This window comes from Loxodonta africana, chromosome 20 (assembly GCF_030014295.1).
Source record: "Loxodonta africana isolate mLoxAfr1 chromosome 20, mLoxAfr1.hap2, whole genome shotgun sequence".
Classification (NCBI taxonomy): Eukaryota; Metazoa; Chordata; class Mammalia; order Proboscidea; family Elephantidae; genus Loxodonta; species Loxodonta africana.
In genome coordinates, this window is record NC_087361.1 from 56,408,449 (window position 1) to 56,434,471 (window position 26,023).

The window sequence follows — 26,023 nt, forward strand, 5'->3', positions numbered from 1 at the left end:
CCCTGTGGTTCTACTCCTGCATACCTGAGGTCTCCATGAGTTGGAGTTGACTTGACAGCAACTAGTTTTTTGCTCACGTGATGCATGCTGTTTCCTTAGCCTGGCATGCTGTTCCTATCTGTGTCTGTGTGATGTTGTCGTCGGTTGCTGTTTGATGCATGCTGTTTCCTTAGCCTGGCATGCTGTTCCTATCTGTGTCTGTATGATGTTGTCGTTGGTTGCTGTTTGATGCATACTGTTTCCTTAGCCTGGCATGCTGTTCCTATCTGTGTCTGTATGATGTTGTCGTTGGTTGCTGTTTGATGCATACTGTTTCCTTAGCCTGGCATGCTGTTCCTATCTGTGTCTGTATGATGTTGTCGTTGGTTGCTGTTTGATGCATACTGTTTCCTTAGCCTGGCATGCTGTTCCTATCTGTGTCTGTATGATGTTGTCGTCGGTTGCCGTTAGCTCGATTCTGACTTGTGGCGACTCCATGTGTGTAGAGTAGAACTGCTCCATCAGGTTTTCTTGGCTTTAGTCTTAATGGAAGCAGATCACCAGGCCTTTTCTTTGTGGTGCTGTCAGGTAGGTTCAGGCCTCTAAACTTTCGGTTAGCAGTCTGGTGCGAATCATTGGAAGCTCTGCACCTTCTGTACCAGCACTCCTCCTTCAAATCACACTTGATTGCTGTTTTGCTGCAGTGTCTTTTCTCAGTTTCTCCGTCAGAGTTGGTAGCTTTCATCTGTGGCCTCATAGTCCTGTGGAATGCCACAGGGTTATCTCATTTGATACCATGTATTTGAAAGTAGTAACTGAATCTTTGTACAAGCTTTAGATGTTACTGAAAATATTTACAACACTTTATCCTAACTTTTGTTTTTTTGGTATAGTTTTGTGTATTTTTTAAGCAAAAATTTGGTTGACATAACACCTCATATGAAGTTATGTAATTTTGTAGCATGGTTTTTTTTAACTTAACATTATATAATAATTATTTTTGTATTTATTTAAAGAAATCCCTCAGTAAGCATTTTTAGTTGTCCCATATTTCATTGTATGGATATACCATAACTTATTGTTGCTATACTGTCGAGCATTTAAGATTATTTCCATTTTTAATTGTTAAAAATTGATTCATGGTGAAAATTTTTGGACATGGTTCTTTGCATTTTGGATTATATTTTCTTAGGGCAGATTCCTAGGAGCTGAATTATTGGATACAAGGATAAGAACATTTTTATGATTCTCAGTATGTATCTTGTCCTCGATACATACTTTATCCTTGATATGTATCTTAGCAAATTGCTTTCCAGAGGACTTATATTCAGTGGTGTGAGAGAGGGCTGGTTTTTGCCTTACTGTTAGTAATATTGGAAACCTGTGTTTAACTTATTTATCTTGAGGCCTTACTTGATTCCTTTTTGGCGAGTCGAGTTGACCGTAAGTAAATTGGCTCAGATTCCCAAGTAAAATTTCTCGACAAAAACTTTCTAAGATTGATTTGAAGAGTTGGAGTGCCAAAGAAATAAGAAAAGCTTTGTCAGAAAGAGAATGAAAGGGTTAGTTTTGTAATGTTAACATTTAAATGAATGTTACTCAGTGAAGTGCATATTGAAAGAATTAACTTCAGTAACAATAGTTATCTTTTCAAAATCTTTTGAATGTTATTTGGAGTTTTAAAGCTTAATAGCTGTACAGGATTTTGCAACGTTAGAATTAAATGCAGCCAACTACCAAGTGCGCAAACTTGCCTGAACTGGAATTCTAAATTAATTGTATTGGAATCCAAACACATTTTGAGTATAAAATTGGCTTCTACAGTGTTTTTCATGTTATGAATAGACTGTGAACTTTGTAAAAGAAAGTGCCAAATTGAGAAAATCTGGGGTTTCCTTTTTCTTTGGTTCCATCTTTCAGTGTATTTGTGATCTTTAACAGAAACCTTGGGACTTCCTTTTCTGTCACTTTGTGGTGCAGCTGAATCCATTTAAAGATACTGGGTGAATCCTGCAGTCATGACGACCAGCAGCGGGATCTTTTTCAGCTTTTCTCTATCTTCTCAGGCTTAAATATGTCTCGGTGTATCTCTGTCAGCGAAGTGAAATTAGAAATTTGAATCATGTATCTGTTGCCTTCTGAAGCTGTCTGGTTTCTATATAGCTGCAGTGTATTTACTGTTTTAGTGATGCTAACGTTGTTGAATGGTTTTTAGTCCTAAAACATTCTAGGGGTGGTAAATCTTGTCCTGTATGAAGTCCTGGAGGTCACCTAGCAAGCAGAGCTCACTTGGGTTTCGTTAATGGCTGCATTGTCCTTTGCTCCCATTCATGATGCTCTGTGACTTTACACTGATGTGGCTGCAAAGGCTTTCCCTTGGACTTTGCCCTTCTTTACACATGGGTAAACACTCTCCGGCTAAAGGGGGGTGGGGGGCAGCTAACATCTCTGTGCTCATCAGCTTATAATAAGTAGCTAGGCAGATTTCCTTTCTCTCCTGATTGGGCAAATACTTAATAGTTTGTGTCAAAGACTCAGACAATTAAAACAAATCTCCATTGGGTTTCTGCTTGCTCTTACTCCATCCTTGGCATCAGGAGTGGGTTGTTTTAGAGGGGAGACTCTAGTTGTTGCTGCCCATTGTGGCCCCACATCCATGACGATGTCAGATGGACAGTGTCGCTGCTCATTGTGGCCCCACATCCATGACGATGTCAGATGGACAGTGTCGCTGCCCATTGTGGCCCCACATCCATGACGATGTCAGATGGACAGTGTCGCTGCCCATTGTGGCCCCACATCCATGACGATGTCAGATGGACAGTGTCGCTGCCCATTGTGGCCCCACATCCATGACGATGTCAGATGGACAGTGTCGCTGCCCATTGTGGCCCCACATCCATGACGATGTCAGATGGACAGTGTCGCTGCCCATTGTGGCCCCACATCCAGGACGATGTCAGATGGACAGTGTCGCTGCCCATTGTGGCCCCACATCCATGACGATGTCAGATGGACAGTGTCGCTGCCCATTGTGGCCCCACATCCATGACGATGTCAGATGGACAGTGTCGCTGCCCATTGTGGCCCCACATCCATGACGATGTCAGATGGACAGTGTCGCTGCCCATTGTGGCCCCACATCCATGACGATGTCAGATGGACAGTGTCGCTGCCCATTGTGGCCCCACATCCATGACGATGTCAGATGGACAGTGTCGCTGCCCATTGTGGCCCCACATCCATGACGATGTCAGATGGACAGTGTCGCTGCCCATTGTGGCCCCACATCCATGACGATGTCAGATGGACAGTGTCGCTGCCCATTGTGGCCCCACATCCATGACGATGTCAGATGGACAGTGTCGCTGCCCATTGTGGCCCCACATCCATGACGATGTCAGATGGACAGTGTCGCTGCTCATTGTGGCCCCACATCCATGACGATGTCAGATGGACAGTGTCGCTGCCCATTGTGGCCCCACATCCATGACGATGTCAGATGGACAGTGTCGCTGCCCATTGTGGCCCCACATCCATGACGATGTCAGATGGACAGTGTCGCTGCCCATTGTGGCCCCACATCCATGACGATGTCAGATGGACAGTGTCGCTGCCCATTGTGGCCCCACATCCATGACGATGTCAGATGGACAGTGTCGCTGCCCATTGTGGCCCCACATCCATGACGATGTCAGATGGACAGTGTCGCTGCCCATTGTGGCCCCACATCCATGACGATGTCAGATGGACAGTGTCGCTGCTCATTGTGGCCCCACATCCATGACGATGTCAGATGGACAGTGTCGCTGCTCATTGTGGCCCCACATCCATGACGATGTCAGATGGACAGTGTCGCTGCTCATTGTGGCCCCACATCCATGACGATGTCAGATGGACAGTGTCGTTGTCCATTGTGGCCCCACATCCATGACGATGTCAGATGGACAGTGTCGCTGCCCATTGTGGCACCACATCCATGACGATGTCAGATGGACAGTGTCGCTGCTCATTGTGGCCCCACATCCATGACGATGTCAGATGGATAGTGTCGCTGCCCATTGTGGCCCCACATCCATGACGATGTCAGATGGACAGTGTCGCTGCTCATTGTGGCCCCACATCCATGACGATGTCAGATGGACAGTGTCGCTGCTCATTGTGGCACCACATCCATGACGATGTCAGATGGACAGTGTCGCTGCCCATTGTGGCCCCACATCCATGACGATGTCAGATGGACAGTGTCGCTGCTCATTGTGGCCCCACATCCATGACGATGTCAGATGGACAGTGTCGCTGCTCATTGTGGCACCACATCCATGACGATGTCAGATGGACAGTGTCGCTGCCCATTGTGGCCCCACATCCATGACGATGTCAGATGGACAGTGTCGCTGCTCATTGTGGCCCCACATCCATGACGATGTCAGATGGACAGTGTCGCTGCTCATTGTGGCACCACATCCATGACGATGTCAGATGGACAGTGTCGCTGCTCATTGTGGCCCCACATCCATGACGATGTCAGATGGACAGTGTCGCTGCTCATTGTGGCACCACATCCATGACGATGTCAGATGGACAGTGTCGCTGCCCATTGTGGCCCCACATCCATGACGATGTCAGATGGACAGTGTCGCTGCTCATTGTGGCCCCACATCCATGACGATGTCAGATGGACAGTGTCGCTGCTCATTGTGGCACCACATCCATGACGATGTCAGATGGACAGTGTCGCTGCCCATTGTGGCCCCACATCCATGACGATGTCAGATGGACAGTGTCGCTGCTCATTGTGGCCCCACATCCATGACGATGTCAGATGGACAGTGTCGCTGCCCATTGTGGCCCCACATCCATGACGATGTCAGATGGACAGTGTCGCTGCCCATTGTGGCCCCACATCCAGGACGATGTCAGATGGACAGTGTCGCTGCCCATTGTGGCCCCACATCCATGACGATGTCAGATGGACAGTGTCGCTGCCCATTGTGGCCCCACATCCATGACGATGTCAGATGGACAGTGTCGCTGCCCATTGTGGCCCCACATCCATGACGATGTCAGATGGACAGTGTCGCTGCTCATTGTGGCACCACATCCATGACGATGTCAGATGGACAGTGTCGCTGCTCATTGTGGCACCACATCCATGACGATGTCAGATGGACAGTGTCGCTGCTCATTGTGGCCCCACATCCATGACGATGTCAGATGGATAGTGTCGCTGCCCATTGTGGCCCCACATCCATGACGATGTCAGATGGACAGTGTCGCTGCTCATTGTGGCCCCACATCCATGACGATGTCAGATGGACAGTGTCGCTGCCCATTGTGGCCCCACATCCAGGACGATGTCAGATGGACAGTGTCGCTGCCCATTGTGGCCCCACATCCATGACGATGTCAGATGGACAGTGTCGCTGCCCATTGTGGCCCCACATCCATGACGATGTCAGATGGACAGTGTCGCTGCCCATTGTGGCCCCACATCCATGACGATGTCAGATGGACAGTGTCGCTGCTCATTGTGGCCCCACATCCATGACGATGTCAGATGGACAGTGTCGCTGCCCATTGTGGCCCCACATCCATGACGATGTCAGATGGACAGTGTCGCTGCCCATTGTGGCCCCACATCCATGACGATGTCAGATGGACAGTGTCGCTGCTCATTGTGGCCCCACATCCATGACGATGTCAGATGGACAGTGTCGCTGCTCATTGTGGCCCCACATCCATGACGATGTCAGATGGACAGTGTCGCTGCTCATTGTGGCCCCACATCCATGACGATGTCAGATGGACAGTGTCGCTGCTCATTGTGGCCCCACATCCATGACGATGTCAGATGGACAGTGTCGCTGCCCATTGTGGCCCCACATCCATGACGATGTCAGATGGACAGTGTCGCTGCTCATTGTGGCCCCACATCCATGACGATGTCAGATGGACAGTGTCGCTGCTCATTGTGGCCCCACATCCATGACGATGTCAGATGGACAGTGTCGTTGTCCATTGTGGCCCCACATCCATGACGATGTCAGATGGACAGTGTCGCTGCCCATTGTGGCACCACATCCATGACGATGTCAGATGGACAGTGTCGCTGCCCATTGTGGCCCCACATCCATGACGATGTCAGATGGACAGTGTCGTTGTCCATTGTGGCCCCACATCCATGACGATGTCAGATGGACAGTGTCGCTGCTCATTGTGGCCCCACATCCATGACGATGTCAGATGGACAGTGTCGCTGCTCATTGTGGCCCCACATCCATGACGATGTCAGATGGACAGTGTCGCTGCTCATTGTGGCCCCACATCCATGACGATGTCAGATGGACAGTGTCGCTGCCCATTGTGGCCCCACATCCATGACGATGTCAGATGGACAGTGTCGCTGCCCATTGTGGCCCCACATCCATGACGATGTCAGATGGACAGTGTCGCTGCTCATTGTGGCCCCACATCCATGACGATGTCAGATGGACAGTGTCGCTGCTCATTGTGGCCCCACATCCATGACGATGTCAGATGGACAGTGTCGCTGCTCATTGTGGCCCCACATCCATGACGATGTCAGATGGACAGTGTCGCTGCTCATTGTGGCCCCACATCCATGACGATGTCAGATGGACAGTGTCGCTGCTCATTGTGGCCCCACATCCATGACGATGTCAGATGGACAGTGTCGCTGCCCATTGTGGCCCCACATCCATGACGATGTCAGATGGACAGTGTCGCTGCTCATTGTGGCCCCACATCCATGACGATGTCAGATGGACAGTGTCGCTGCTCATTGTGGCCCCACATCCATGACGATGTCAGATGGACAGTGTCGTTGTCCATTGTGGCCCCACATCCATGACGATGTCAGATGGACAGTGTCGCTGCCCATTGTGGCACCACATCCATGACGATGTCAGATGGACAGTGTCGCTGCCCATTGTGGCCCCACATCCATGACGATGTCAGATGGACAGTGTCGTTGTCCATTGTGGCCCCACATCCATGACGATGTCAGATGGACAGTGTCGCTGCTCATTGTGGCCCCACATCCATGACGATGTCAGATGGACAGTGTCGCTGCTCATTGTGGCCCCACATCCATGACGATGTCAGATGGACAGTGTCGCTGCTCATTGTGGCCCCACATCCATGACGATGTCAGATGGACAGTGTCGCTGCTCATTGTGGCCCCACATCCATGACGATGTCAGATGGACAGTGTCGCTGCCCATTGTGGCCCCACATCCATGACGATGTCAGATGGATAGTGTTTGCTCTGTTCCCAGCTGTGTCCTCGTTACCAGACTTACGTGTGGCCAGTTCAGGTTTGATGTATATGTTCAAATGTAGAGCCTTTTGTGAAACCAGTACACGGCTGTTTTCTATGTGGCATGTTTTATTTCTTGCTAAGGTCTAGAAGTCCTTACTGAATTTATCCAGCTGTGGTGGATGCACTCTTTTTCTTGAAGCTGACTTTCAAATCTAGCAGGAGGCTTCACTACTTTCTTCCTCTTTCCAGGGTTGCCATGTTATTTTGGACAGTTGGTAGTTTCCGTGTAATTTCTTGACCTCCTTCCTAAAGCTAAAGGTGATCTCAAACTTTTTTATGCTCAGCCTTGACCACGGTTCCTGCAGGTGAACTGATAATACCAGGCTTGTTTTACTGGCTGTGTTTAGGGGTCTACAAGTTTAATTACCGTATATTTTACACAAATAACACGCACCTTCTACATTTGTTTGCCAGCCACGCCCTCCTCCCTTGAGATATTTTCATAAGCATCACTGCCAATTTTCTAAATATTGCTGTAAAAAAAATTAGCATCGTGTACTTACAAAAATACCTGTCAGCATGTGGTGGGGTTGGGGGTTGGGTGGGGTAGGGTGGGGTGAGGAGACGGGGAGGGCATGGTTGGCAAACAAATGCAGAAGCTGAGTTACTTGCGTAGAAATACCATATGTAGAGGAAAGGTGAGAGTACTTAATCATTGCATCCCCTTGATTTGAGACTAAGTGTGGTATCCCAGTTCTTATGCTAAAATGTTGAAGTTTTAATGTTTTTCCTTTGACTGTGTATGTGCCTTGTAACGTGTTGGAACTTCAGTTTTTATTCAGAAGAAAACAGATTGTCACTTTTTTAGTGATGTATATGCCCAGGTCATTGTTGTTGGTTGCAGTCGAGTCACGGTGACTCATGGAGATCCCATGTAAGCAGCGTAGAACTGCTCTGTAGGGTTTTCAGGGCTCTGACCTTTTGGAAGCAGATCACCAAGCCTGTGTCCCCGGTCTCCAGGTGGGTTTGAACACTCAGGCGCTCCTTACCCACATTACACAGGTGATATGTTGTCTTTCCTTTACCTGGCTTACTACCTTTTTTTTTTTTAACGGAACAAAGTACGGGTTTACAATTACCTGTGAAATATCGACGATTTTCTTCATTTATCTCTTTTAGGTTCTGTTGAGGGGGTGGTGTGTGCTGGAAAGTGTGTGAGTTGAAAACAGGTTAAACACACATAATCTCATTATTAATTTGATAATCCTGAAACTATTCTCTAACATTTATGTTTAAATAAAATTTTGATCGGAGATTCTCTTCTCCTACTCAGTGATTCCTAAAATTACTGTTTGCTGTTTTTAGATTTTATGCTTTTCCCAGGAATTACTTTTTCAGCTTTTAGTACCTTGTGCTAATTCTTAATGACCCTCTTGAAGATGGAATCCTCCTAGAAGAAATAGAAGTCCCTCCATTACTTTGTTGAAGCCTTGTGAATGGTTGTTCCGACTCCAGCTGTAAGGCTCTAGAATCTTGACTCTTTTTCACCTAGACAAATGGTAGTTAATGACTTATTTTTCAGATGTTACTTGGTGATCTAGAAGCGGAAGTCAGAGTTTCAGAGAGGGGAGAGTTGGTTTCCATTTGCATCTTTGTTTCTCATTTTCACCTGTGTGTTGTGGCTGTGTTTTGGTTTTATTGCTCCCTGATCATGTCTGTCCTATTGCAGATATTAAAGAAAGGGTGGTTTAGATAAACCGAGCTTGAAACCTTCCCTTACAGGAGCCCCATAGGCGAGATAGCCTGGCCTTTTCTTTGTGGAAAGAATGCAGGAGTAATTGGACAAATCCATCCAGATGCCAATGAGTGTTGCCAAGTGATGTGCTAACAGCTGGGCCTGACAGTGAGGGCTCACCATGGCCAGTCCCGACCACCCCCTTCTCACCTCCCGCCCCCCTGCCCTCCAAAACAACAAAAATCCTTGCCCCCTTTTAGAGGACAACTTGAGTACAATTTTTCATGTTGAGCCTTGACAGTGTCTCTTTTCTTTTGAACTTTTTCAACCTTAGGAATAATAAGAATAATAAGGTTCTCCTCTTCACTAGGTTCTTTACCCTCCGTGGAGTGTTAAAATCCTGCTCACAGACAGACTGCACAGCGCTTGTAGGTGATCTTGTAGACCGCAGCTCGGGCAGAGGACACCCTTGAGGCCCACAACTTGACATGACAGTGCAGCATTCATCAGGTCGGCCATATGTTTGGGATTTGTCAGTCCCTTTGTTCATTTGTTGTTTGGTTTTTAGTACCTTTTCTCTATGTTTCAAAAGAGCTTTGTTTACATCCTGCTTTTCTGTGAAATCTCACAGGGTGACTTTCTGCTTTGGTTCATACACACGTGCTCAGCCGTCACAGGAGTGGAATCTGGTGTAGTACTTGCTTGTAGAGCAGGGCTGTAGGCTCTTCCATTCATTGCAGGCTTTTTTTTTTTATAAGGGAAAGATTGATTTTGTATTACTTTTCTAAATTTTGAATTTTTAAAGATGCAAAGGCCCTTAAAAGGGAAAGATGTGGGGACTTTTGTGTGTGTGTGTGAGAGATTCGTTTTAATTTTTATTCCAGATCAAGGCAAGTATACATGGGAACAGCTGCCCAACCAGACCCTCACAACTCTGAAAAAGCAAATATTATCATGATATGAGTAGGGTACTTTGTATGTTTTTTACATTCATAAGAATATATTTATAGCCTTCAGGATATATTATTTATATATATATATTCATAGCTTTTCACATTCTTTCCCTTCCTTGTTTTCTCATCAGTGTCATTATGCAAAAGTTCTATAAATTCCATACTTTTATTCCATACGTTCCTGTCCTGTAGTTCCTTTAACTTTAAACCTTTTGAGCAACTTTAAAACAAAACTTACTGAGAGATATTTAGAGTTCATTGCTTTAGTACTCCACCAACTGTATTTTTGATGAATTCGTCTGAATCTCAGGAAGGGACACCACGAAGCAGGTGTAGACAGTAGGCTTGTTAAAGTGCAAGTCAAAAGTGAATTCTGTTTGTTTTTTTTTTTAATGTTGTGTTTTTGGTGAAGGTTTATACAGCAGTTTAGGTTCCCATTCAACAGTTTCTACACAAATTGTTCAGTGACGTTGGTTACATTCTTTACAACGTGTGAACGTTCTCATTTCCCTTCTGGTTGCTCCCTTTCTGTTGATACAGTTTCCTTGCCCCCTTACCTTCTCATCTTTGTTTTAAAGGCCCACAGTACTTACAGGTGATATTCGTTATTTGTGAGCTAGTCTGTTACTTAGCTGTAAAGGAGGGACCTTAGGGGTTAGTTTCTGCTCAAGGTTTGAAGAGTATCTCAGGGTAATAGTCTTGGGGAGTCCTCTAGCCGCAACCAGTCTGGTAAGTCTGGAAGTCTGGTGTTTTTTTTTATTTTCTCTCCTTAAGGAATTTGAGGTTCTGTTCCATATTTTTCTCCTGTCCTGTCAGGAGCCATCTATTGCGGTCCTGATTAGTACAGTCGGTGGTAGTAGACGGGCACCATCTAGTTTTTATGGTCTCAGGGTAGATGAGGCCATAGTTTGTGTAGTCTGTTTGTCTGGTAGACTAATTACTTCATTGACTTTTAAGACCCCAGACACTACTCACCAAACTAGGATGTAAAGCATAACTTTGTGAACTGTATTATGCCAATTGACCAAGATGTTCTGCAAGACCATGGTCTTTAATCCTTCACACCCGGAAAACCAATACTGTGAGGTGTTTGGATATGTCTAAGAGGCATCTGTAACTGTGTGCTTTGTTATATACATGAATATGAATATATGAATGAATTCCATTTTAAATATGAAGAAGAACAGGGCCCTGCTATTCTTACCCCTTCTGGCCTCTAATACCTTCTCACCAGCTTGCCTTTATTTGGGGACACAAATTTAGTTGTGTGCAGTCTAGAACTGCCAAAATACTGTAAATTTAAGGAGCATAGGAGGGAGAGTATAAGCCTAATCCACTTACAAATGTCCCGTTATATACAGAATGCTTTCTGTACCAAGAGTAAGTTCTTAAATATCGAGACCAGGTGTTCTCTGGTTATGACTCCGGCAGCCGAGGTCTGGTGGAGCATTTATTCAGGTGCTCTCTTGGTCTCTGCCTCTCACCTCCTATAACCTTTCCTTGTTGCCTGATTGTTGGGACTCAGTGTCCTTATTTATATACAAGGATTATAAGATTTTTTTGAGGAAATGGTCAATAAGTGAGAATCATAATCTTTTGGCCGTTATGCCAGTAAACCAGTCTAATCCCTGCCTTGAGATATTGGAAATCTGCTAATTAGTTGAATCACGTAATTGTTGAAAAGTTCTTTTTCTGTGAATGAATGTATATTTAAATTACCTTGTTTCTTCTTTGCATACTTGTTTTTTTTAATATGCCTTTGCTTCCTTTAATATTTAAAAAAAATGACAAATTCTCAAGCAGTTAGGAAACCTGAAATAGTGCAGTGACACCCTTATTTTTGAAAACCAATTAGAGTTAATCATTTGGCACAAAGTTTAGGGTTTTTAATTATGCTAGTAATTTGGACTTTAGATGTTTTATTCCTCGTGATTGAATTTTGGGTTTTTAAAATCGATAAATTTAGTATTTGTTGTGTGCTAGAACTGAAGTCTCTCATTATACATGTTCTTAATTTTGTTTCTTTGAAAAATCATTTTATATTTTCTGAATAATCTCTTTCTGTATTTATGATAGCAAAACACCAGAAGTCAAATAGCAAGCCTGTTTCAACATATTTTTTTAACATGCAAAATGACATTTTGGTAAATATTATGTTAAGAGGAAAATTGTCCTTTTTTAGAAATACACCTTTATAAAGGTCTTCTACTTTAAATCCATGAATTTTGGGGGCTTTAATATAAACGCAGAAATTAAGAATCAGTAGTTATTCCTTTGATTTTCTATAATTAGTTATCTTTTCTGAAATTGGAACGAAGATATATAAAAGATTTTTCTCAAACATGTTCGGACTTTTTATTTTAAAAATCAAAGATTTATTCAAACTTCCTTGTACTACTGTTTTTGCTTTGGCCTTTGTTGACTTGGCTTTATTTATTTGACTTCTTGATTGCTCAATGTTTAGTCTGTGTTTTCTGGGTTTTGTATGTAAATAGAGGAGTGTTTGCCACACTCTGAAATTAATATATAAGTATGGCAGCATGTTCATGAAAGGTTGTACTGATAATGGGAAATGCATTTATTATAATGTGAAGTCTGAAAGAGAAGTAAACAGAATTGTACATTCCTAAGGAAAAGACTAGAAGGAAAGACAAACACCAAGCTGTTAATTTAGCAGAGGAAGCTTCTGGACAGTGAAATCATGGACTTTTTCTTCTGCATTCTAAATTTACCACAATGATCATCTGTAACTTCTTTAATTAAAGGGGGGAAATGTTGACAGTCATGATGTAGGCGCTGCTGTCAGCTAGGAAAGTTTGAGAAGGAAGCAATAGGCGATTGTATGGTGGCTGCCATCCTCTGTACCGTTTCCTGCCTCTGGGAACTCCAGATCCTCCCCCAGAAGCTCTGCATCCCCAGGGCTGGCTGGTCTTTCTGCACTCCTCTGGGGTAGCAGTCCTGTTTGCTCCTTCCTAGGCGGCAGGGCCCGGAACCTTAGAAGGATGTCTTTCTTTGCTTCGTTATAGGTAGGTGTCTGTTCTGGTATGTTTTCAGTGCAGGTGACCTGCCTTACTTTGTGGAAACCCTGTCACTGGTTAGAACTGCCTTTTCTCACTTTTTTTCTGCTCTAGGCTTTCGCTTAGATTTTTGTAATATATGCCTTCCAGCTTCTCTTACTTCTCCCCCACGTGATGAGAACTCTTGCGCTTCACAGAGTTTCACTTTTTATGTAAGAAGTGAAAGCTTTTGGGACTTCTGTGGCTGCATCCTGATGAACATATCCCCCCATTCAGCTTCCTCTGTGGTCTCCTGTGACACTGTTGTTGTTTTAATTAGTTTCCACCTCTTCCTGCCTTTTGTTTTCCAGTGCCTTTATTGCTGGAAAAGCTTCCCCACCCCCTCTCCCCTTCCACCTCCCTGGCTCCACCGGGTTTGGTTTCCCAGGCTAACTACTTTATGGTTGTTCAATTAAGCTCTTATTCCTGAAAGCCTGAGGCTAATATCATGGGTTCTGAAATCAGACTGACCTCTTCCCCTGTTCAATAACTGTGTAAACTGTGCCTTAGTTTCCTCATCTGTAAGATGGGGATATTAGTGTTATTTACCCCGTAGGGTTGTTAATAAGATTAAATTGTTTAACACAAGTTAGATATATTAGTAAGCACTCATTGCAATTTTAGTTATTGTCACTTAAGTATATGTATGTATATACCATATATGTGGATTGACATATATAAAAAGTATAGTTTGGACAGGTGATCTTACACGACCTCCCTCCCCCCATATAAGTGTAAACTCTTTAGTAGCAGGGATCATGCCAGTAAATCCACACAGGAAGATCATCATTCTTATTCCGGGAGTGGACCCCTAAATTTTTATCTAATAAGATAAGGAGTTGGAAATTTGCGCTTTTAAGACAATCTTTGTGTGCTTTAACAAGTTAACAAGAATCACTGACACGAGCCTGTCTATACGTTTAATCAACTTAGCTTTGTATTGTGCACGGGAGTAAAAGCTTTTCCAGAGTAAATGAAGGATTCATGTCTGGAATTTGAAATGGAAAGGTTGTAATAGAATATCCAGTCACATGCTTTTACTGTAGAGAGAAACAACAGCTTACTTCTGTCATTCCAAATTCATGTACTACTTTAACTGTGTATTTTTATTTGTTTTTTAGTTGTGACAGTGAAAGCTGTTATTTTTTTCTCATGTTATAGGCCTTTACAGTTTATATACACTAATTTGCATTGTTGCTGCTGGTTGCCGTCGAGTCGATTCTGACTTATGGCGACCCCATGTGTTGCAGGGTAGAACTGTTCCATAGGGTCCTCAAGGCTGTGACCTTTGGAAGCAGATGACCAGGCTGTCTTCTGCGGCGCCTCTGGGTTTGAACCGTCAGCCTTTAGGTTAGTAGTCAAGTGCTTAACTGTTTGCACCACCCAGGGACAAAGAATTTGACCTGTGTTTACAGAGATGGACAAGTTTTTAATGGGTGGCAGTTTTAAGAATATCTGATGTTCATTCTATACCACATTTTATTTTGAATTCCCATTGTAGAATAACTGTACGTTATTCTAAATTACATGAATTTTAAAACTGGAAATAGCTGTTACGTTCATTTGTTATTTAGTCATAAAAGTATTTGGGAAATCACAGGTCTTTAAGTTTTTAGCAAAGGGCATTCATTACAAAAAACACTACACACGTTAATTTTCACATGAGTGATTTTGTTTTCCAGTGAAGTATTTTGGTTTCAACATAGACTCTGCCCCACCCCACCTCTTCAAAAACCTTAAAAAAAAAAAAAAAAACTTTGTGGACACCCTGCTAACTTAGAACTGAAGCTTCTCCCGAAGCCCACTTTTTAGCCAAAGATTAGACAGACCTATGAAACAAACAATAACACGTGTGAGTAATGTGCTTCTTAGTTCAGTCAAGTACACTAGACCAAATGGGCAACACTTGCCCAAAAGCAAAGACGGGAAGGCAGGAAGGAACAGGAAAACTGGATGAATGGACACGGGGAGCCCAGGGTGGAAAGGGAAAAGGCGAGAGTGCTGACACATTGCGGGGATGGCAACCAATGTCACAAAACAATTTGTATGTAGGTTTTTGAATGAGAAACTAATTTGTGCTGTAAACTTTCACCTAAAGCACAATAAAATTAGAAAAAAACGAGAAATTTTGTGAGCTTTACTGACAAGTGCCATCGAGGAGCCATATTCGCACTCTGAGGTTGACCCTGTGGAGCAGTTCTGCTCTGTTCTGTAGGGTCACTATGAGTCGGAATTGACTTGACGGCAATGGTTTTGGTTTTGGTAACGACTAATGAAGGAGCCCTGGTGGTGTAGTGGTTAAGTGCTCGGCTGCTAACCGAAAGGCTGGCGGTTTGAGCCCACCAGCCATTCCACTCCACGGGAGAAAGATGTGGCAGTCTGCTTCCGTAAAGATTTCCAGTCTTGGAAACCCTATGGGACAGTTCTACTTTGTCCTCTAGGGTTGCTATGAGTTGGAAAGGACTTGGTAACAATGGGTTTGGGGGTTTTTTTGGAATGACTGATGACCTTGAGCATCTTTTCATGCACCTCTTGGCCATTGGTGTATCTTCTTTGGCAAAATGTCTATTCAGGTCCTTTGAGGGGCAGTCAGTTTTTTGATCTAAAGCCTTTCTACACTCATTTTTTAACTGTTGTACATCTACTATGTTGTTAAAATGAAATTCAAAGTAGGAAAAAATCCTCGTTTTTTATTTGGGGTAGAGGACTGGCCCTGTTTCACACTGGCCATTTGTGAAGAAATAATGCCTCATGGAGGTTTTTGGATCATTAGCTATGTTTGGTTTCTGAGCCGACATTAATGTGCTTTACGTGAAGCCTTTCTCAAGCTCTTTCAGCAGGAAGTGCAGATTGAGTTTTTCATGGGTGGAACATGGCTTTCAGCGTCAGCCGTCTCTGCCCAAATCCAGCTTGTCACCAAATGTGTGGTATCATTCTAATCACTTAACCTCTCCAATTCCCATTTTCCTCATGTATAGTAGGGAGGTGGTAAAAAAAAAAAGGGGGGGGGTGGAGGCGATAGGAACAATAGTATCTACCTCATAGGGTTGTGATGGTAATTAAATGAGATTAGACCTGTAAGTCACCTAGTATGATGCTCAGCCTGTAATAAATGCTCGATAAAAGCAAGTCATTGTTATCATGACCTTCATGTGGATGGACTAGGTCATACAGATGGTTACCAAACCATGTGAATGGACTAGGTTATATAGATGGTTACGCAAACCATGTGGATGGACTAGGTTATACAGATGGTTACCAAACCATGTGGATGGACTAGGTTATATAGATGGTTACCCAAACCTCACCATTGCCATCGAGTCGATGTTGCCTCATAGAGACCCTGTAGGACAGAGTAGACCTGCCCCATAGGGTTTCCAAGGCTGTAACCTTCACTACAGAAATTGACAGCTCATCTTTTTCCTGTGGAGCGGCTGGTGGGTTTGAACAGCCAACATTTCGATTAGCAACCTAGCACTTAAGCACTGTGCCACCAGGGCTCCTTTCAATGGTTAAGAACAAGTATACTTAAAAAGTAACAAATACAACATTGATCATATATTAGGCTGTTCTGAGCTGCGGTGTCAGCCACTAGGCTGAAAGCTTCCTATACCTGGCACCGAGAAGCCGTGCAGAGAATGAATGAGTGAATAAATGAAGCCCTTAGTTGTATCTTTCTTTTACAGAGCTGTACTCTAGCTCTGGAATCAGTCTTCTGATAATTAGAGAGTGTGTGAGCATGTTTATAAGCACTATACAGGCTTGGAGTTTTTATAAACTTAAAATGCTGTGTTTCACTTACAGGCGTCAATTAGCAAGGTCAAAGTAACAGAATCATGGATCAGTTTCCAACGCGTTTTGGTGGTAAGTTTTAGAAAAAAATCTTTGCTTAATGTATTTTGGGAGCATATTAAAAAAAAAAATAGTGTTATGGCAAATTTCAAATATCCACAAATAGAATAATGTCATCAGCAGCCCTCGTGGCCATTTAGTTTCAGTAATTACCAACACAAGGCCAACATTGTTTCATCTGGATTCTTTTCAAGTAATTGCCAGTTTTGTCATATTATTTCGTCCATAAATTACTATGTGTTTCTAAAAGATAAGAACTGTTTTAAAAACAGTTGTCACACCTATAAAAATTTATAATAATTCTTCACTGTCGTTAACTATTCATAGTTTTTTTTTAGACAACTTTTTGTAAAGGTTTGCTTGTTCACATGAGGATCCAAACAAAATGTATACATTGCAATCGGTTAGTATGTCCCTAAGATCCCTGTTGATGCAGTGGTTAAGAGCTGCAGCTGCTAACCAAAAGATTGGCGGTTTGAATCCACCAGCTGCTCCTTGGAAACCCTATGGGGTAGTTCTAGTCTGCCCTGTTGGGTCCCTGTGAGTCAGAATTGACTTGTCAGGAGCAGGTTTAAGTCTGTTAGTCAGTGAGCTCCCGCTCCATCCCTGTGTTTGCAGTTTATTTGTTGAAGTGACTGGGTCATTTGTGCTGTAATTTTTCCAAAGCCTGGATTGGAAGCATGACTTTTTAATTTTAAGTTCATCCTTTTGAAATATATCAGTGTGAATAAAATGTGTTTTTCAGGTAGTTTTTCCAAGTGTTATTAGGAAACAGTTAAGTGTTATTCTTGCTGAGTATTTTAAGGAAACCCTGGTGGCATAGTGTGGTTAAGGGCTATGACTGCTAACCAAAAGGTGGGCAGTTCAAACCCACTATGTGCTCCTTGGAAACTTTGTGGGGCAGGCAGTTCTCCTCTGTCCCGTAGGGTCACTATGAGTCGGAATCCACTCGACGGTAGTGGGTGAGGGTATTTAAGAGAACTTGAGCGTGCTATGTTAATGTATCCCTCTTGGCTGCTGTCTAACCCAGTCATCGTGAAAAGAGCAAGGAGGCTTGAAATACCATCCTTTTCATGAAATCTGTGAGAGCCCATGTGGGATTCCAGTGCAGAAGTGCACAAACTGTAAAAATCACTAGTGTTAACCTGTTTTAGTTTGTTACTGTTCCCCTCTTAAGTCATTGTACAAGTTTTGTTGTTGCTCCATCTGTTCATAATTCCAGGGATTAATCCTGACAGAGCAATAAAAATCCCTTTAGAACTTGCAGGACAGTGAGACCTGTGAGGGCAGAGATCATGTCTGCCTTGGTCACCACTTTATCCCTCGTGTCCAGCTTACAGATCACTCGAATATTTTTCAGATAACTGGATGAATGCCGGCTCTGTCCATCACTGCCAACTCTTTTTTGGGGGGGAGGGGGCATGCTTTAATCTTAATTCTCTGAGATTGTTTGGATCCTCTGTGTGTAACTTTCAAAGACAAATAGGTCTTCATCGATCATCCCACTTGTAACTCAACAACAGAATCTTAAATTACTGCGGAAATAGCATGTGTGCATTTTTTCTTTTCTCATGGAATAATAACTTGTTCGTCTTTTTTTTTGGATTTTAGGCAACCTGGATATCTGGGCCATTACTGTAGAGGAAAGAGCGAAGCATGATCAGCAGTTCCACAGTTTAAAACCAACCTCCGGATTTATTACTGGTAATTGTAGTCAGCACTTTCATGCGTTTTTTTCGTCACTAGTAGATGTATCTGTGGAAAATCTTATCATGCAAAGCTAAGGTGGGCACACATGATCCAGGGGACACTTCACCTGTCTTGTCATTGCCTTGGGTCTGTGTTTTTACAGTTGCTTTTTCCATAATATATTCAGACCTTGTTTGCAGCCCTTAACGAATGTCAAGCCACTTGCTTTAGGCAGTGACCCTTGATCTAAAATAGTTACTTCTGGTATTGAACTGGTTTGGGAAACTGTTAAATAAATTATGTAACAGAGTCTGAACATTAAAAAAAAAAAAAAATGGTTTCTCCTATTGCTGTGTCCCCAAAGCTCCTTTTGTACTTTGCCTTTTCTCTTACCTTTCCTGCTTGATTACTCTTCAGGAATTTGCTTTAGAAAAAATGGGACCTGGATTTCCTGGGGATTTTGTTTTGTATATATTATCCTAATTCTCTTTATTAGTTCTTAATCATTGATGTCGGTTCTTTTAAATCATTGTTACTGATCCTCCACGAGGATCCAATGCGGGCGTTGGAAATGGTGGTTTTTATAATATTTATAAAAGTAGAAACATGAGTCATCAGTTTCCTCAGGACTCCCGTAGTTGTGCTTCGTCCTGATGGGGAGCTGATGACATCTGAGTTAACAGCAGATTAATTAAGTAGACAGTGGGCCCCTGTGAATGGCAGGCCTTTTGAGATGATTTTAGCAGGTTAAGTTCTGAAGTCATTGCGGATGGGTTCATCTCACTGTTTCTTATATACTTAGCATTTGACTTTATCCTGTGTTCAGTTCTGGATTTACAGAATCACCAGCCCCTTTCTTGTTGTAATTTTGCAATGAGAGGCTTTCTGTCAGTTGTTGCTTTCTTCTGAAATTTTTTCCATTTAATTTACAGGTGATCAAGCTAGAAACTTTTTTTTTCAATCTGGGTTACCTCAACCTGTCTTAGCACAGATATGGTAAGTTGGAATTTTACATAAGCAGAAGGTAAAATAAAATATTTTCCATCCTGTTTGGGAATATGATTTCTTGTGCTGTAGAAGGAGAACACAAATCTCTAGCTTGAAATACTCTGCTGCATCTTACCAGAGCAATACTTTCAAACGAGTCCTAATACGGAGCTGAGGAGCCCTGGTGACGCAGTGGGTAAGCGCTCACCTGCTAACTGGAAGGCCAGTAGTTTGAACACAGCAGCCCCTCCTCGGGAGGAAGATGTATCAGTCTGCTTCTGCAAAGATTACAGCCTTAGAAACCCCATGGGGCAGTTCCACCCTGCCCTACAACATTGCCAGGAGTCGGAATTGACCTGACAGCCACGGGTTTGGTTTTAATGTGGAACCAAAAAAAGAAAAGTGGTGAAATTTGAAAGACGGAACTCTGTCCTAAAGTGAACTGAGAAATCTAGATTTACCAGTTTGTCTTACCTTCGTGAAGTCACCCAGACTCATCGGAATCTCTCACATTTTTTGTTTCATAACGGTCCCACATCTTTCACTGATCAGAGAATAAAAGGTAAAGAAAATACTTGCAGGTTCGTAGAGGTTAGAAATAACTGGTGTTTATTGCAGTGGTGCGTAGCACATGCTGAATAATAATACCTTATAAATATTGTTGAATTCCTTGTCACAAATGGGTGTCCCATCTTTTGAAGACACAGAGGAGAGAGAGAGAATGAATCAGGAAGGGTGGCAGACATAGGCTTGGGCTCGTGACTTCGGGGAGCCATGCTGAAATTCTGCTGTGCCCCGAGAAGCTGCATTTCCCTGTACTGTGTGGTTCTTTAAGCCGTAGCATCATTTCCCGGGGCAGTTAGCATTATGGGGGCAGCTTGTCCTCGTCACACACCTGAGTTTGAATCCTGGCTCTACTGCTTTCTGATTTGGTGCATATGTATCTACCCTCTCTAAGCTCAGTTCCCTAATCCAGAAAATGGAAATACTTACGTTTTTGTAGCAGGGTTATTGAGAGAAATAGCACAATTGTGCATACAGGACTTAGTGTGGGGCCTTGACACATAATGGGCCCTAAAATAAAACCTGAAAAGGTAGCTGCTGCAATTATCAGGGATAGGATGTGCCACGGAACAAAATTGTCCAGCTACATGCTTGCCTCCTTAAATGACCAACCTTTTTTTTTTTTTAAATAATTTTTATATAAATTAATCATGATTGAAATAGCTCCTTGGGGCCCTCAAGTCAGCAGAACATAATCTAAGTTTTTTCCTGTCTAAGTTTTAGTTTAGAAAATCATATACCAGGTTCTGAAGTAGCAAACCTTTCATGAGAAATATAAATACACGTGTGTGTGTATTTGCGGATGGATATATTGGAATTGAAACTAAATGATACCAGATTCCCGTGCTGTTTTTGGTGTCTGCTTTATTTTCTTTTTCCTAGTTGTCAGCATGTTGGCTGCCAGACTGTCTCCTTTAACTAACAAACCTCCTCCTATGACGCCATTCTAGTTGTAACTTCTGATCTGCTGTGAGCTACAAAAATCAGATAACCAAGGGTTTTTTTTTTGGAATTACTTTTAAAATAAAGGAAATGGCTCAGAAGAAGGGAGCGGGCAAGAACTCACGCGTACATGAGCGCGCGCCTTTAAGTGCAAGGGACTTATAATGTCTGTTTTAATCGTGTGAAGCTTTTTTGTTGGCTCTGCATTCTGGCTTATGATTGTTCTTCACACCATCAGTCAAGATCACTCTCTAGAACCTTCCTTTCCCAGGCATAACTGCCCTTACTAACTGCATGTTTATGCTGTTGTCTCAGTCATCTAGTGCTGCTGTAACAAAAATAACACAAATGGATGGCTTTAACAAAGAGAAATTTATTTTTTCACAGTAATATAGGCTAAAAGTCCAAATTCAGGATGTCAGCTCCAGGGGAAAGCTTTCTCTGTCTGTCAGCCTTCTCATCAATCTTTCCCTGGACTAGGAGCTTCTTTGTGCAGGGACCCTGGGTCCAAAGGATGTGCTCTGCTCCTGGTGCCGCTTTCTTGGTGGTATGAGGTTCCCCATCTCTGCTAGCTTCCCTTTCCTTTTATCTCTTGAGAAATAAAAGGTGGTGCAAGCCACACCCCAGGGAAACTCCTTTTTCCTTTTATATTGGATCAGGGATGTGACTTTAGTAAGGGTGTTACAATCCCACCCTAATCCTCTTTAACCTAAAATTACAATCACAAAATGGAGGACAACCACACAATACTGGGAATCATGGCGTAACCAAGTTGACACACACATTTTTGAGAGGACATAATTCAATCCATGATAGTTATATATGTTCCTAGTTTGCAAGGGTTTGTATAAGAAGGAGTCGTATGATACTCTACTGCAAGAAAACCTCACTCCATATTTATTTATTCAGTATTTGAAGTATATCACATGTCACTGTGGGCCAGGGATTATTATAAGTGGTGGGGATACAGCTGTGAACAAAATAGACAAAGCCCCTGCTTTCACAGAAGTTACAATCTAATAGGAGATAGTCAACTGCAATATAAAAATTACATTACATGGTAACAGGTGTTATGGAGAAAGTAGTCATAAGCTTCATGAACCATAACACATGTTGTGCTAAACCCCAAAACCAAAACCACTGCTATTGAGTCGATTCTGACTCATAACGACCCTACAGAACAGAGTAGAACTGCCCCTTAGGGTTTCCAAGGCTATAAATCTTTAAGGAAGCAGACTGCCACATCTTTCTCTCACAGAGTGGCTGGTGCGTTTGAACTACCGACCTTTTGGTTAGCAGCTTAGCGCTTAACCACTGCACCACCAGAGCTGTTTGATGGTCCTACTTAGAGAGCGGAGTTACTATCCATTGCCTTCGAGCTGATTCTGACTCTTAGTGACCCCACAGGACAGAGTAGATCTGCCCCATAGGGTTTCCAAGGCTGTAAATCTTTACAGAAGTGGACTGTCACATCTTTCTTCATGGAGTGGCTGGTGGGTTCAGACTGCTGACCTTTTGGTTAGTGGCCAAGTGCTAAACTACTGTACCACCAGGGTTCCTTGATGGTGGAATGATATAGTGCAAAGTATGAGCAAGAGTTCTGTTGTCTTCCAGCAGTAGCTCTGTGGGTAGTTGACCTCTTTGAGCCTAGGTTTTTAATTTATAAAAAGTCGGATAATACTATCTAATCAAATGAAACAGTTTCCCCTTCCGCTGTCTCATACTAATCTTGCATTCTCATGTGAATTTCCTGGTGTGGCCCAGAGTTGACCCATGTCCTTTTTGGTAGAGAGTGGGATGAGATTGACTATGAAGTTTTAGGCAGTGCCTGTGTGACTGGAAATCGACTCGATGGCAGTGAGTTTGGTTTTTTCTGGTTTGTAGTAGTCCTGGGACCCTGGTGATGCAGTGGTTAAGAGCTTGGCTGCTAAACAAAAGGTTGGCAGTTTGAATCCACCAGCTGTTCCTTGGAAACCCTATGGGGCAGTTCTTCGTTGTCCTATAGGGTCGCTATGAGTTGCAATTAACTCCATGGCAGTGGGTTTTGGTTTGATGGCCCAGTGGTTAAGAGCTTGGCTGCTGATCACAAGGTCAGCAGTTTGAATCTACTAGCCTTTCCCTGGAAATGCTATGGGCTAGTTCTGCTCTCACCTATAGGGTGGCTATGAGTCGGAATTGACTCGACGGCAACAGTTTTAATGGATTTATGGTCGTCGTCTAGGGAAGAAGAGAGTTCTGGAATGAGGGTTGGGAGCTGTCACCATTCTTTATCTCTGGGTCTCAGTTCAAATATACAAGTGATGTGGCTGACAGCGAGTGTGTGATAGAAACCTTTATAATTTTTGTTACCATGTGGAAACTATATTCCAGTTAACTAACTAATGAACGTTTGAACTGTAATCTACTCATACTTTGTTGATTATGTATCTCGCCAGTCTGATTTCCACCTAAGAACACAATGAAACCCGAATTCTCAGAGGACAGATTCAAGTTAGTGAGTGCAATGCCAGATTATAACAGCTGCCAAAGATGATACATCTTCCTAGAAATTGTCTTACTAATAAGGAATTGGAAGGAAACTGGCAAGCATCCTTCTGGCAACTTAAATGCTTAAAATTATTTCAACATTGGACTCGTGGGGTGGTGGTGGGGTGGGAAGGGAGGAAGAAGGCAGATGGGAACGAGCAAGAACCCGAAGGGACCTGGAAGAAAACGAGGTCCAGTGAGTGCTTTGGAATCAGAGGCAGTAGTGGCCACAGAAATGGAGATTAGAAGCTTCTGAGGAGGGAATGGAGGGGAAGGGAAGGACTACCACCTGGAAATGGGCCTGAGAGAGAAGGGAGGCAGGGATACAGCAAAGAGTGGAATAGCTTGGTGGTCTGGTTTAAGAGTGGGTGTGGGGCCAGGCAATCAACCATATAACTTGTACTGTCTTAGAACACTTATGTGTGTATTAGAAGGTCTCCAGACCCCAACAGGGTCAGCTTGCCCAACCTAATTAGCTAAAAAGTCTTTGAGTTTCTGTGGAAATGATTTAAAAAAAAAAAAAAGAAAGGAAAACCATAATCATGCAGCTGAAGTCTTAGAACTGGCATATAGTAAGTGCTCGATAAATCTTAGTTATTGTAATATGACATTTAATATAACTTTATGCATCCTATTATTTACATAAGGTAAAAATTATTTACATAAGGTAGGCTTTAAAAATCATTTGAAATGAGTGTTTTGTGAATAGTATGCCCTCTGATACTCTGTTCACTTAGTAAAAGTTAAGCGATACCTTATCTCAGAAACTTGTGCCCATAATGACACACTGCCTTACAGTGATTGACAGTTCACATCTTATGTAAAGATACAGAACAATAAGCTCTTGCTGACCTTCATTGTATCTCCATGACGCCTAAGAAAGCTTCTGAGGACTTCACAGTCTTTGGGATCACTATTGCAATCACTAACATGCTGTGGAAGTGCCATTTTAAAAAAGGGTTAGAAGTTGCTAGTGTTCTGGATAAAAAATTATACGGTGTCTTTTAAGTAATGTGTATTTTTATCTTTTATTTTTACCACTTGTATAGGGACCTGTACCAGAGGGACAGCTTAACGTTTTAAAAAACATTTGAACAAGATCCAAGTGATGGCTTCAAATCCGATTAAAAAAGTATTTTAAGTTATATCATTTAAATGATCATTTTTTAAAATGAGAAGTCCCTGGATTGTGCAAACTGTTAAGCGCTTAGCTGCTAACCAAAAGATGGGCAGTTTGAATCCACCCAGAGTCGCCTCAGAAGAAAGGAGCTAGCTGTCTACTTCTAAAAAAATCAGACTTTGAAAACCCTATGGAGCATAGTTCTACTCGGACGTACGTGGAATCGGCTTGATGGCAACTGGTTTGGTTTAGTTTTGGTTTTTAAGATGGAGATTTTTGTCCCAGGTTAGAAGTTTTATTATTTCATTAGAAGTAACATATTAGATAAATATGTTTTGAATATATACTGCCATAGAAGTTTTTAAAACTTAAAAAACAGATGGGTCAGTGCACTACAGGAATGTTAAAGGTGGGAGATATAGCGGGAATATTGACTCCCACCTCCCCCCCCTCCAAAAAAAAAACATGGCCATCAGGTTGATTCTGACTTACAGCAACACTATAGGACAGAGTGGAACTGCCCCATAGGGTTTCCAAGGCTGTATGTTTATGGAAGCAGACTGCCACATCTTTCTCCTGTGGAGTGGCTGGTGGATTTGAACTGCTAACCTTTCGGTGCAGTCAGGCACTTAACCACTGAGCCACCAGGGCTCCGTCATTGACAAAATACTTTCTGTGAAATAGCCAAAAGACTTAAAACCTTCATGGCTGGAGATGAGTCTTATTAAGCTTAGCAGATATTTTACCTGAAAGAACAGGGCTTGTATATTTTATTTTTGTTTGTTTTTTGCTAGAAAGCCAAGTATCAGAAGGTTAGAAAAGGAAAAAATGAGTTAGAGATCAGAAGCAACTGAAATAGCAAGAGAGTGAGTGGGTGGGGTTGAGCAGCCAATACTGTTAAGAGAGGAGGGCCAGCAAGAAAGAGAGGGGAGAAAGAGACTTGTTCTATGGACAGAGTGTGACCTGTGGACAGAGTGTGACGTGTTGGTCTGGAGCTCAGAAGGTGGCCTGGGCCTTAGCGTGTGAATGGGTGATGGAAACCACGGGAGGGGGAGATGGTGGAAAGCATCCTTTTGTTGATTTCACCCTCCGTGGAGTCTTGGGTACTTCCAGCATCTCCTTTGCAAAATCTTCACAGAAGGCTTCTTTTCAGTCACTTTTGTTCCCAAAGTTATTATCATTTCGTGGAAGCTGAAGGAAGAAAGTACCTCCTGAAGGGGGGTGATTATGTGGCTGTGAAGCAAGGGAAAAAGACGAGCACTGAAAATATTCTTGAGTGTAACAACGTGGAGGATGCTGGAGATCCCAGTGTCGTTAGTTACCAAGATTCATTAA

The 26,023-nt window shown here is 43.0% G+C and overlaps 1 protein-coding gene across 11 annotated transcripts in view; it reads left to right on the forward strand.

The window, feature by feature from the left end:
• The window catches only part of ITSN1 (intersectin 1), a 176,454-nt gene that overhangs the window by 45,795 nt on the left and 104,636 nt on the right, over nt 1-26,023 (forward strand). For 6 of the 11 annotated variants that reach the window (XM_023548435.2, XM_064273215.1, XM_064273216.1 and 3 more), the window contains 5 exons: nt 9,370-9,509; nt 14,259-14,358; nt 16,813-16,872; nt 18,472-18,564; nt 19,482-19,545. In XM_023548435.2, the coding sequence (XP_023404203.2) occupies nt 16,845-16,872; nt 18,472-18,564; nt 19,482-19,545 (185 nt within the window). In that variant the 5' untranslated portion in view covers nt 9,370-9,509; nt 14,259-14,358; nt 16,813-16,844. Of the gene's footprint in view, nt 1-9,369; nt 9,510-9,553; nt 12,979-14,258; nt 14,359-16,812; nt 16,873-18,471; nt 18,565-19,481; nt 19,546-26,023 lie in introns of those variants that run through there. The other 5 variants (XM_023548434.2, XM_064273214.1, XM_023548437.2 and 2 more) reach the window with 5 other exon arrangements.